Source organism: Chenopodium quinoa, unplaced genomic scaffold, assembly GCF_001683475.1.
Source record: "Chenopodium quinoa cultivar QQ74 unplaced genomic scaffold, ASM168347v1, whole genome shotgun sequence".
Lineage (NCBI taxonomy): Eukaryota > Viridiplantae > Streptophyta > Magnoliopsida > Caryophyllales > Amaranthaceae > Chenopodium > Chenopodium quinoa.
In genome coordinates this window covers 9633135-9647475 of record NW_018743252.1, presented here as the reverse complement: position 1 = coordinate 9647475, position 14341 = coordinate 9633135, and the positions used below count along the sequence as shown (strand labels likewise).

The 14341-nt window shown below is 33.2% G+C and overlaps 1 protein-coding gene across 3 annotated transcripts; it reads left to right on the top strand.

Annotated features, from left to right (window-relative positions):
- Positions 1-8366: 8366 nt before the first annotated feature.
- LOC110735201 (protein Simiate-like) lies at positions 8367-13386 on the top strand. 3 transcript variants are annotated; one of them, XM_021915376.1, is made up of 7 exons: positions 8367-8737; positions 8987-9738; positions 9883-9931; positions 10289-10415; positions 12028-12098; positions 12179-12251; positions 12846-13386. In XM_021915376.1, the coding sequence occupies exons 2-7, from the start codon at positions 9534-9536 to the stop codon at positions 12957-12959; spliced, it is 639 nt and encodes a 212-aa protein (XP_021771068.1). In that variant the 5' UTR covers positions 8367-8737; positions 8987-9533; the 3' UTR covers positions 12960-13386. The 3 variants fall into 3 exon arrangements, with proteins under 3 accessions (XP_021771068.1, XP_021771069.1, XP_021771067.1); XM_021915377.1 differs by lacking the exon at positions 8367-8737 and having other exon boundaries at positions 8746-9738; positions 12179-12262; XM_021915375.1 differs by lacking the exon at positions 8367-8737 and having other exon boundaries at positions 8748-9738.
- Positions 13387-14341: the final 955 nt, after the last annotated feature.

Here is a 14341-nt window from a genome sequence, read left to right as displayed (position 1 = left end):
CACTTAGCCCTTGCGGCCTAACTTTAGTGTCACTATCACACACATCACAGATACATGACCAAAATATACTTCCCTTAGGAACCCTTTGTCATAAAATCTTAACACAACGCTGAAGCATTCCTTTTCATATCATCAGCAATCATCATTGCATAACAAAGTATGAAGTACTTAGCCTCCGCGCCTAAGTTACCTAAATACTTTCATTATCAAGTCAACTAGGATAGTCTAAGACGTTACAATCCTTGTACTGAGACAACGTTAACAGATTAAGCTCATTTAACATGCACCTTCAAAAACTTCGCTTCTTTCTTTTTTTTCGATTCTTTCTTTTTCGGGAGAATTGAAAGTCGGTACCCTCCACAAAAATGACGGAATTTTTTTTTTTTGCTTTTTCACATTTTGAGTCAAGCACATCACAGTACAATACACACACGGGTCATGAGTCACACGTGTCAATTCATCTTGGGTCAACCTCAAGTCAGTCAATTACCTTGGGTCAACCTCAAGTCAGTCAGTCACATTGAGTCAACCTCAAGTCAGTCAATCACCTTAGGTCAACCCAAAGAAAAAAATATCAAGCCTTAGGTCAACCCTAAAAAAAACACAAGCAAATTCTTTTGGCAATCTTTTGATTTTTACAGGATACCACCATTCAACAAAGCTCTTGTTCGCAGCCAACCAAACGATCGCAACAAACATTCAACTATCAAAGCTATTTTATTCAGAGACGCGTGGTCATATCATTAAAAAGCTCTTTGTTCAGAGACGCGTGGACATATCATCAAAGCTTTTTGTTCAGAGACGCGTGAACATATCCAAAAAAGCTCTATTGTTCAGAGACGCGTGGACATATCATTCAGAAGCTCTTTTGCTCAGAGATGCGTGGGCATATCATCAAAAAGCTCTTTGTTCAGAGACGCGTGGACATATCCCGAAAAACTCCATTGTTCAGAGACGAGTGAACATCAAAATAGCAAGATAGCGTTCCCTAGCTTGTGGAAGGTTGTCACAACAACAAATGCAGCAACAAATTGGATACCTCCAGAGACGTGTGCTCGACAGTGCAAGATACACGTTTCTTAACTCTCTTATCTGTTTAAATAACGCTAGTTTGCAGGTATCGGCGTTACAAGAATGATTTAGGATCGCAGAACGTTCTGAATCATTCTCCGTCCCTATCGATACTTTGACTTTTGTTATCGAAACTTGCGTTTCTCCAAACTCAGTCAAAGTGGGGGCTTCTGTAGACACCCAAATGTGTCTCCCCAAAACCAAATCCAGTGATAAGTACCTTTCACGTCGATTCATAATCGAACGAGGTGAAAGAGTGGAAAGTCTAGTGTGGCAGTTAGTTTTTATTTCTTTTCTTTCTCTCTGTTTTTGAAATTCTATTTATGAAAATAGCCAATACAGTTTATTTTGGTCCATATCAAGTGTCCAATAATAGTCTAGTTATATTGGGCTCGAAAAGATCTTTCCCACGGTATATTATAAGCCCAATTCTGATGAATAATGAGGAAGTTATGGCCAAATTACTAAACTGGGTCCGGTATGATCTTTATATGCGGCCCAATGATCTAGAGAAGGGCCTATTATGATCTATCATTCCTAATGCAATTAGGATTGATTATAGTCTTCTAGAATCTTCTAGAAGGTTCTTTTGAATCCTAATTTGATTAGCATTGATAAATTGACTTTTAAGAGTTTTATTTAGAATAAAAGAAGTGTTTTTAAGAAAATTACAGTTTTACCCCCTCGTACACTTAAATTTTATCAAAATAAGAAAACGCGTGGAAAAACTGGTTGCGGCGCCGCAGCTACAGTCTGTCGCCTGACGACAGGCGCGTGTTCGGCGACAGCGTCGTGTTTTATTCTTTTCGAAACTCTTATTCTTTTTTATCATAATCCAACTGATTTTCATTATAAATAGCTTCCTTAAACTTCAGTTTTTAATGATAAATTCTTAATCAACTCTCATCAATAATCACCAACTCTCATCAAGAAATTATTGATTTTCTCTCTCTTTCTAAACTAGACTTCTCTCAAAACAAAATTCCGCATTCACAAGATCTAGACACACCTAGCCAAGTTCGAAGTTGCCTTCGTCCTAGACAGGAAAGGTTTAATTTCTGAGGGTTTGGTCCCAAATCTCTATTTCAATTATTTTATTTAATTGTTTGATATTATTTTCCTTGAAGTTACTAACGTGTGTATTTTGTTATTAGAAAGAGATACGAGGCATCCATGTAAGTGCTTTAATTGTTTAATTGATATTATGATATAGAAATCATGCCTAGGTTGTTATTTTAATTCCTAGTATCATGTTAAAATGCTTTTCTTAATTTGATGTTTAGAATGACAACAATCAGTTCCTAGTATCATGTTTAGGGTAAAAAATATAATATCAAATATGCTTATTATGATTTCTGTGATGCTTCCTATTATCTTTCCTAATTTTCATGTTAGTATCATGTTAGGGCTAAAGCTTTGATCTTTAATGTTTAGTGACATGCTAGGGCTTGTTATTAATCTTGTTAGTATCATGCCTAGGGTTTTGCTATTATCATGCTTTAACATGATTATTTTTATAATAATGATTATTATGCTTATGATTGTTATTATTATTATAATGATTATTATTATGTTGCTTGATTATATTAATTGTTATTGCTTGATCACGCATTTATGCATGTTTAAAGGGAATTTGTACTTGTAATCACGCTTAATAAGATAATTAATAATCTTGTTTAGGGTTAATATGATTATAATTCAAGTGATCGCCAATAATAGATTTGTTTGTGTATTAATATTTAACCAACATAGATTAAACAGGTTTAGGGTAAACCTATTGATTGCATGTTAGTCAGAAATCGCACATGAATAGGAGAAGAATAAAGTAGAGGCCTATTATTAGGGCAAGTTCAATCTCGTTTAGGTTGGATTTATAACTTCATCCCCGAACATCCAGTCATAGTTCAAGATCTATTGGAGTTAACGATCTCCTGGATTCTTAAGGGGTGTAACCTTCACCCTGTGAACGGTTTACAAGTTCCTAAAACTTGTTGGCGACTCTTTTGCTCTATCTTCCTTCCCTTTGGACGCCACCATGCTTAAGTGTATGATCACAGTGGGGTTCAAGTTTGGGGTAATGGTTGAGATATTCCCTACACCTGCATGCCATTAAAGTATATCAGTGCTTGAAACTCACCATATTATATCCTTAATCTTATAGCTTAAAGTCGTATCAGCTCAGCATAGAACTACAAGATTGCATGCATATGGGGTGTAATGGGAATCTCAAAGCAATATGGTAGAAAGAAAAAATGATAAATATTTGTGATAGATACGATGGCGAGGATCTTGTCATTAGACCAATCTCTAAATTAAATAACCCTAGCACATATGAACTAACATCTCTTGATACAGCCTTGTAAATACCAGATTTACCAGTTTCTCTGTTTTATGGCAAAAAATGTCATGTAGTAGACAAATCCCAGGGCAATATTAACTTTTATTAGCTTCTCCAACTTCAACTTCTCATCGTACCATAAAATATACATGCACACATGTTAATAGTAACGGATAATGAAACTAGAGATATTGTTTTATAACTACTTAAAAAAAATCATTATCTAAGCTAAAGAATCATAATCAATCAAACCCCAACAATCCCCCCCCCCCCTCTTTCTCCGAGAAAAATTTTAAAGAAGAAAAGGAAACAAAAGCTTCTAAGATATATAAGCGCCATTATTGATAACTATTGCAATGTTCAAAAATCGAATAAATTTAATAGCATTAACTAAATAAAATAAGAAAATGATATACAAGAAGGGATACAAGTAAGATGTTTGACTTTTGAAATTAAAAGTTGAATTTAACATTTATTACCTCAATGATGTGTAATTTTATCCTCAATTCCTAAATTAAGTCCATTTTTAATATGCTTTTTATTCTTAATATAGCCTTAAGAGATACATATATCATTACCCAATATAAATAATAGTGGAAAACAAATGAATAACGTTTGTATATGCATCGGTTTAGATGCACAAAATTGATCAGAAGAAAATTAGTTGAACAACCTCATAAACTTGATACTTCTTCAGGTTTTTTAACGTATTACACTTTGACAAAAAAAAAAAAACACACTAACATCTTAGTCAAAATGTGACACCTTGAGAAAATGGAGGAAATACTATTTAGTTAACAACTAAACTCGCATTAGATTTAAGATTTAAGGTGTGTTTATCCCCAAGACCCAACCCACATACTTCAAAATATGTCACATCAACTTTCCATTAACTTTTATCCAATTTATACTTTACAAAATTGGTCCTACAAATTTTCCTACAAATTTTGTAGTTTTAATTTTCAAAACTCATAGTAAGACTAGCTTTAAGTCTTGATGCACTTTATTGCATGAATTTTGTTGAAGACTCTGCTCAAGGCTACACTTGAAACTAACTCCCCATAAACTTACTCTCAAATGTGAACTTAGCCCGGCCCTTTGACATTGTGCATACAATTGGTTGGCTTTAAGAAAGCACAATATGGCAAGAATCATAATAGTAATTAACATTGTTGACTATAAACAGCTAGCAACAATCCAAATATTGCATTAGCAATCATTGATAAATGTCTTAATTTACTACTTTTCTTTTCCATTGTTTGGTCATTCAATACATAATAGTACTAATACACATTCTCTTAGAAAAAAAGTCAGTATTACAATCCATAGCCCCAACTTACTAAGCAATAGCCACATGATGGGTTAGTTGATATGTATTAGGTTGCCTAGTTTACTAATTATATGGATATTAAGCGTCATCATGGCTTTCGAGATTTGCTACAAGGGTCATTGAAAATTTTGGTTGATATTCAAGCTTCCATAGTATTATCCTTTAATGTTTTACTTAGTTTTCTAGCTATGTCCAAGTTATTAGGCTGCATAGGTTAATTATTTTGCTGTTTGTTATCTTAGATTGTTATGTTTAGTTTCCTAAGTTAGTTTAGATTCTAAGTTATTGTTTGATTAGGAGTCAAGTAAACCTAATAATGATAGGTTTCGTATGTTATATCTGTTATAGGTTGTAAACTAGAGATATTGTTACTCAATAGTCATTAGTAGAACTGTGTGTTTTGGTGAATAAATTTGGTTCAGTCTTGTGACTCCATTGTTATTCACTCGAACCCTATCACACACATATCAATCTAGCTATCTTCTCAAACTTGTTTTCTCAATTTGACTATCTTAAACTTCAATCGGAGATTTATTGCTCGCTTGTTATTAATTCGGTCAGCCCAACTTAACAAAGACCCACGCAACATCAATGATTTTTTTTTATTTTTTTTTTATTTTTTTTTGTAAGGTAAGAAAAAGAAAACATTAGGAACCCCTCCTCACGAGGGGAATTCCTAATATATCAGAGGAAATAATAGGGTATAAAGATGAGGAAGTATAAAGAGTAAAGTCCATGTCATCACTAACAAGATGACCTACATTCGCGATCCAATCTGCTCTTGTATTTGCTTCTTTGTAAACATGGTTAATATCCTATTGCTAAAACCTTTGAAGAAGATTAAAGATGTCGGCGATGATGTGATCGATTTGCCATGGAACAGACCAAACTCCTTTAACTGCGTTGATTACTAAGAAATTATCTATGTCCTCTTGGAGAAATTCCCTCCCTCTTGGAATGACTACCGTAATTCTTTGAAGCACAATAAAAAGGACATGACTCTCTAAGAACTCATTAGTCACATGAGAACCAAAGAGGCTAATCGCCTTAAGGATAAGTTTGAAATTTTATCTCTTAATTCTTCTAAATCTAATTTTGTTGAGTCTCATTTGAATGTGTCTAAAAATAGGAAAAATTCTAAGAAAAAGGGAAACAATAAGTCCAAAAGCAACTTCATTCCGAACAACAAATTAAAATCCAAAAAGTGTTTGGTATGTGTGTGAGTTCATTGGACACAAAGCATACTAATGCACCCGAAGGCCTCAGCCAAGACAGATGACAACCCCTCCCAAGCCTATGTTATTGAAAAAGAAGAAATCATTACGGCGGTGATAGTGGAAGCCAACTTGGTTGAGAACAAAGTGGAGTGGATTTTTTCTTCAAAAAGAAAAAAAAGTGGAGTGGATTTTGGACATCGGAGCGTCAAGGCATTTTTGTGCCAATAAGGCTTTGATGACTAATTTTGAAGATGTTACCGACAGCGATCATGTCTACATGGGTAATAGTAGTACTGCCAACGTCTTTGGCAAAGGAAAGGTTCATCTCAAACTTATCTTGGGAAAACTTTATTTTTAAATAATGTGTTGTATGTACTTTCTCTTAGGAGAAATCTCATTTCGGGAACCCTTTATCAACAAACCCGGTCTAAAACTTGTCTTTGAGGCCGAAAAGATTGTAATGACTAAAAATGGAGACTTTGTTGGGAAATGTTACCTAAATAATGGCTTGTTTGTTTTGAATGTTATGAATGAGAATGGAAGTACTTCTTTTACTTATATTGTTGAGTCTTTAGATGTTTGGCACAACCGTTTGGGTCACCTAAATTCCTCTTATTTGAAAAAGTTAAAGGACATGAATTATATTAATTTTTCAATGGATGGCAAACTTGACAAATGCCAAATTTGTGTTGAGGCCAAACATACGAAGAAACCATTTAAGCAAGTGGTCTCAAGAACAACAAAATTACTTGAATTATTGATTCAGTTGGATTTAACGAACTTTAAAAAATACACTAATAGTGGTGGTAAAATTTATTATATTATTTTTGTTGATGACTTTAACACCTATTCTCCAGTGACTAAGATTGCCACCATTAGAACCTTGGTAACCTTTGCGGCAATTCATGACCTAGTGGTTCACCAAATGGATGTCAAAACGACTTTTCTAGATGGAGACCTTGATGAAGCTAAGTAATCTATATGACTCAACTGGAGGGTTTTACGGTGAAGGGACAAAAACACAAAGTGTGTAAGTTTAGAAAGTCTTTTTATGGTGTTAAGCAAGCTCCTAAGCAATATAATGGTTTGAAAAGTTTGATAGCACTCTTAGGAGTTGTGGCTATGTGGCTAATTTGATCTTCGGATTCTTGTTTATACTTTAAGGAGTTTGAATCATCTTGTGTTATAATAAGTTTATATGTTGATGATATGCTTATTGTTGGTACTGACCTTGATGTGGTGAATAACACTAAGGCTATGCTTTCTACTAAGTATGAAATAAATAAATGACATGGGAGAAGCCAATATAATTCTTGTAATTCATCTTAAGGAAAACAAGAAATGGTTTTGCCATGAGCCAATCTCACTATGTGGAAAATATTCTCAAGAAATTTAATTCTTTTGATGTGGTGCCTTGCAATACCTCATATGATCCCAACATTAAACTTTGAGAAAAACATGTAAGGGTCATAATGTATCTTAAGAAGTCTATGCAAAGGTAATTGGTAGTAATATTCAAAAATATAAATTTACTACATACTACCTCCGTTTTTTTTAATTGACATTGTTTGACTTTTACACTATTCACACACTACACTTTGACTCGCTTTTGTGATTTATAGATGCGACAAAATATAGTCGTGTACAATCTTGTTTGAATTGTGTCAATGTATATTTTATTAATATCCACTTTTTTATTTTTATTTTTTATTTATTTATTTTTTTATAATTTTACAATGTTGATAATTAGAAATATTAAAAGTTAAAAACATGTGTAGACAAGCGTGATAATTGAAGGGTGTCAACTAAAAACAACTAGGTAGTATTATATTATTTTGATTATATTTTATATATTTAATCTATTTTTAGTTAAATTGGGAATTATTAAGTCCTCCGGAATTAGGATACATTATTTTATATATTATTACGAATCCTATTATATATTATATATGTTGAAATTTTGGATTAATGACTAAAATAATACATACAAATCTTATCTTTAGTACTCCTAATTATATGTTACGAAAATTAAATTAGTTACCCTTAATCTCATTGTTCAATTAAATAATCAACTATATCTGAAGAAGAACAAAGATCGTTCAAAATTGACATTCGAGTTGATGATTAAATGATCTACTAAAAGTAGTAGTTAATTAATTTTTCATTTAGTTTCATTTAAAAAAAAAAACAAAATTAAAAAAAATTATTTAGTATATATCTACTTACATATAAATTTCTAAGATTTAGTGTCTGTTCTGATTAACTGGATTGAGCTGAACTAAACTGAATTGAATTTATTGGAGCTGAACATAATTGAATTAAACTGGATATTTTATGAGAGAAGAAAATTTAAAAATAAAATAAACTGAACTGAACTATATTGAAAATAATTCGAAAAGAATGAGTTAAGCACAAATTTGGGTACTCAATTCTACAATTTTTCACCGTTTAGGTACTGAATTTATTTTCTTTACCGTTTGGGTACTGAGTACCAAATTCCGGCAAAAAAAAATAATTCTCCTTAAGAATTGAGTCCCCTTGGTAAACAATTCAGTACCTTGGGTTAACTCTAAGTGGGGCCCACTCGAATTAAAAAAGCGCGGGGTCAAAAAAAAAATTCCCCCTTTTCTTTATTCCTTTATTCCCCCTTTATTCTTTATTCCTTTATTCCCCCTTTATTCTTTCCAATTCTGGAAAATAGCCGCGCATTTGGTGAAGAACACGACCATTCCTTTGGGCAAATTTGGGGAAAACGACACTTAGTGCAGCCATTTTTTTGAGGTAACCTTCATTACTCATTGTTTTTTGTTGTTATTTTGATTTAAATTTCGAATTTTTTGGCCAATTAATGATCTTATTTTGCAAGTTAGGGTTTATGGTTTTGTGGGTTTTGTGGGTTTTGTGAACGAAATTGATGATGTTTATTTGTTGTTTTTTTTTAGACATAATTTGTTGTTGTGTTGTTGTTTGTTGATGGATTATACTAGTGTTGTTGATGGGTTTTTTCGATTGTTGTTTATTATGCACAAGGGTTTGATTAATGCATGTGTTTTGCGAAGTAAAACAAGGGAGGTTTTGCTTCAACTTGACTGCAGTACAAAGGGGGAGATCTTGAAGAAGCAGCAGCTGTTCTTTTTTTTTTTTTTTTTTTTTTTTTTTTATTTTCTGGGAAAATCGTTGATGATGAATTTAGGATAAGAAAACTGGATTGATTCTGTTTGCTGCTTTTTGAATGATTCAACAGAAAAATTAGTTATATATTGTTTTTTTTTTAAAAATATTTTTTTAATTAGGTATGGTTAGTGGTGAGTTAGTGGCGAGTTAATTAGCCTAAAAATAAGTTTGAGTACTTAAAAGATGAGCAAAAAAAATTGAGTACGTAAAAGGTGAAAAATTGAAGAATTGAGTACCTACTTGTACTCTTAACTCGAAAAGAATAGACTTTTAATGTGCAAGGAAGAATTTTTTTAAAAAAAAAAAAATAAAAATAAAATTAGCAAACCGGGAGAACAGTCCCACGAGGGGGTTTGTTGCTTGTTATGATATCGCCGCTTGTTAGTTGAGTTTGACAAAAACAATGACAGAAACTGCTGATTACGTCTCTAATCCTCTCTCTAATTCCCCTCTTAAACCTCAACTTCAACAACAATATGAATTTGAAGTTGAAGTTGAAATTGAAGAAGATGATGAACTGAAGAAATTACTTCTACCTGATGTTTCCACTCTCCCCCTTTCTCCTCCTTCCGCCGTTGAAACCAATTTTGTTCGCTATTTCGCCCTTGGTTAGCTTCTCATACCTCTCTATTTTAGTTCGGGTTAATTTCATAAAAAGATGATTTCAATTCTGAATTGGGTTTTGTTATGTAAATAATTGGAATTTTATTTTGATGGGTTTATAATTATTCATGATATGTTTACACATTCAGATTTCATGAAGCCAGGGCATGATCAATATGTGTATCGTCATGCTAATGGGTATGTTTTGCTCTATTATTTAATGTGCTCTCATTGTCGGGAATTAATAGTCACGTTGATTATGTTTATCGTATTGTTGATGTGACAACTAAATCCGAATGGAAGTTATCTACAAGTATATAAGAAGTACTAAACTGAAGTGATGGTATTTTCAGCTATATATTGATGCTAGTAATTTTCTGATTGTGCAAACATTTGTTTGCTCAAGTATAAGTTGTTGGTTAGTTGAATTGAATTTGAATGATAAAAGGGGCATAAGTGCATTGTTATAAAATCTTATTGCCTTTAAGTGGAAGAATGAGCTATGATATTTAGTGTTGTGATAAATTTGTTTTCTTTCTGAAAAATATGAAACAGGTTGTGTGTGATTGGGTTGGCAAAAACCCATGTAGCTCTTCAGGCTCAAGGAGGTGTTACCTCTGTAGATTTTAATGTTGGAAAGTCCGATCGTAGTGAATTGAAGGTCTCAGGGAAGCGCAAGAAGGTAACCAAATCAGCCTGTGTTTTGTACATACTTTCTTTACATAAGATTCTTGTTATGTTGATATTATAGTAGCCATGTTTTATGCTGGAAAAAAAGTTAAGGATTTGGGTTGGATGGGCATACTTTCTTTACATTAGATTCTTATTATGTTGATATTATAGTAGCCATGTTTTATGCTTGGAAAAAAGGTTTAGGATTTGGGTTGGAAGCATCAGAAGCTTTCTTCTCGATCTTTAATCATGGGTGAGTAAGAATGTCGTTGAACACTATACAGCCCTTCTTTCTGCCTTACTAATCAATAGAAGATATAGTTGAGTATTATAAATCATTATATCAATCAAAGAAGTTGAGTTGGGGCTGGCTGTTTAAAGGGATAAAATCTGCATTGCTAGTGTTGAAAATGATGTTTTAGACTCCTGATTCCATCTCAAGATTCTTTGTTGAAGTGGATATGGATCCTCGGGCCCTTATGTTTTGTCCAAAATTGAAAATTCGGTTCCCTTTAACCGCCAGTAACTATGTACATGAATGTTGAATTTATAATGTTTGGTTTTTGATTCTTGGATCCATACTCTCAAGTCTACTACTTGTATTCAAGTTCATGCATTTTAGGACCCAACTCTCATAATGTTGGACATGAAGATGTATTGCATAAACATAAATGTAGTTTATGTATTGCATAAACATAAATGTAGTTTATGTATTGCATAAACATATAAGTAGTTTAATCACTTATTAACTTAGTCCTCTGCCCCTTACCGACTTTAATTTTGACAAGCTTTTGTGATGTACCTATCATTTGATGGAAAGCATAGCGATAACAGTGTAAAAAACTTTTGATTTTAACCACACTGGTACACAGTATCTTCCTCTGCCAAGTTCCAGGAGAACATTCAAAATGAAATAGTTGCAGATTGCAAGTTCATTGGTTCGTCAAATACACCTAATATAAGTGGCTTGTTTCTTTGGTGAAACAAAGACTTATGAGCTACTTCATGTTAAAACCATAAGGAAGAAAGCTCTCCTTCTCAGCCCCTTTAAATTAAACTTCTATTATCAGTCCCTTGAAGAGTATTGACTTGCAAATGTTGTAAATTATGTGACTGAACTGTTCTGTAAGTTTAGTTGAGAACTCAATTTTGCAAAATGTAATATGGACCATGCATTCATTAGCCACAAATATGCCACAAATTTGGCCTTCTTAATGAATTTGTCATACTGATATCAAGGCACAAAATATGTGACATACAGCCAGCAGTCCCTTGAAGCCTTAATCATCAGGGGTAGGGGTTTGTTCATGTTGTACCTTCCTAGATTCTCATATGGAGAGTAATCCAAGCCTTTCGCCGGTTGAACTTATTGATGATGTATCTAAATTCTGCTCCAGGTTCTGGACATTCTGCCAATTCCTACAGATCACTATGATACTTTAAGCATATTTGCTCATTAGGCTGTGATGATTTTGTTAATTATTTATGCTATTTGATTAAAATGAGTGATGCATAGATCAATCTTTCGTTGGATAGTTAAGAACTTAAAATAGAAGACAATGCCGATACAATGTGATATCATGCAATTAGTTGATCTTCACCTGAACAATTTCTTTGTGTAGAATGCTCAACACTTTCAACCAAATAGTATTTTGTGCAATGTCCATAGTGGTGATGTCCCCTACACTGTCAGGTAAGTTTTTGGTTGCTTCTTGCTTCTCTTCTGCCTTATTTTGCCTCTTGATAATAACGAGTAGGCTGTGTCATGAACAGGTGTTGTGTCAAAGGGCCATTGCTTGAAGTCAATAATAAACTAATTGAGAGTCCAGACCTGCTTAATACATCGGTGAGAATTCAGTAAGATGCTTTCTTACTGTTTTTTATAACCTGTGTCCTGTGGTATAAATGACATAGGACTGTGCTTATCATTCTTCACTATCGTTGAACTTAAATTTTGATTTTTCAAATGATGCGATAAGCCATGTACCTCAGGTATAGCCCTGCACATTGAACCCCTCCTCTCCTTCCTCTCTCTCATTTTATCAGTCTTATCACCCAGCCCCTGCGGCCCTGCCCTGTCCTCCTCGCTCTCACTCTACTTCCCCTTTCTTGAGTGTTCGAACTCATGCCATTGGTCCGGGAGGTGGGATAAAATTTTCACCACTACACATCTTGCGGCTCATCAAACATTACTTGCTTGACCTGTTGCTATTTGTAGGAAATATATCTAAATCGAGTATAGTCTAATATGCGTCATTCTCATTTGTAAAAGTGTTACTCTTTTAAATTTGATATTTTAACCAACATAGATTGGAGTCATGTGTTTAGGTTGAGAGTTGATTAGAAACACTGCTTAATTGTACAAAATTACCTGGTTTCTTGGGTTTGTTATACAACAATATCTTACTGATTCAACTTCTCTTTTACCTCAATATTTCAGGCTGAAAGAGAAGGTTATATCGCAATTGTGATGCCAAGACCAGGAGACTGGCTCAAGATTAAGGAAACGCTTGTGGATTTTGATGAGTTTAAGAAATTACGAAATCTCAGCTAACATTATTTTCTTGCTAGATTTATCTCTTGCAATTGTAGCTGCTTATAAAGCTCTCACTAACTGCCATAGAGCAGGTGGGAGCAGCTCATTCTAATTGTTTTGAAGACGCTGAGAGCTTGAAGGAGGGTTCAGCCAGACGTTGAAGGCATAAGAATCAGATCCAGCTTAAGGCCCACGGAGACCAAATCTCGAATCCTTCTATGTTATTGTATGATTTCCTTTATATTGTATATTTATTTTGAATAAACCTAGCTTAAGAAATGTGGAAAATTATTGTTTTTTTTTCTTTTTTTTTTTCGGTGATAAATTTTTTTCATTGAATTCGTTTACCTGTTCTGAAGAGGTTTTTCTCCATGTTCAAAAAGCTCTACATGTATGTTCAAAGTATAATCCTTTTTGATATATTTGAAAGTTAATGTTTGCCTAAGTTCATTAAAGTTACAGGTTATGTGCAACGATTTGACATAAAGCAAAGAGGGAAAATGTCTAATCGTTGCACATAACCTGTACCGGAGGTAGTATGTTATTTATTAATCAAAAACCCGTTTGTCAATGGAATGTTCAAATGGAGTATTTATCATGCTTTCTAGAGTAGGATATACTAAGTATATTGCTCCTCACCCCAGCCCTACTCTCCCCCTACCAATATGGAAAGAGCTTTATTTATTTATTTTATTTTATTTTATTTTATTTTATTTTTGTGTAAACGTGTATGTTTGCATAATACATTGGCTTGATTGTGTGCACTGTAATGCCCTCGTTTCATAGACTAGTTGTTGCATAGTCAACAGTTTTCCTAGAAATAATCTGACATGCTTTTGAAAAAAAAAATAAAAATAAAATAAATAAAAATAAAACCTTAATACGGTGTATTTAGATGTATTGATTATTGAGTCACCCCCTGTGAGAAAGGTTTGATTTTCACTCTAAACTAGTGGAATCTCCAATTTCCCTCTTACTTTGTGAGGAAATTTTCTTTAACCTTAATAAAAAAAACATAGAAAAAAAATAAATAAAATCTAACACGAATTAAATTATATTATGATAATATTGGATTGGTAACAAAATGTTCTTAACGTTCTATAATAGTCTTGACTTTTGAATTTTTAATAATTTCTCATAGATCTAGTTTTATCCACATTTTCCCATTATTATTTTTGGAAACAATACTTGGATGGATCTAATGCCAAAAATCACATTTACTACCATTGTTAAAAGTGTCTTAAAAAAAAACATGTAGAGCTTTTTGAACGTGCTTACTTCAAGCAGAAGTATTCCAATAAATTAAGATTTGATATGAAACAAATTTAAAGCAACTAAATAGGTGAAGTTGGTGGTGGTTGAAGGGTAATACGACCGGTGTGGGGTTAATTATAACATAC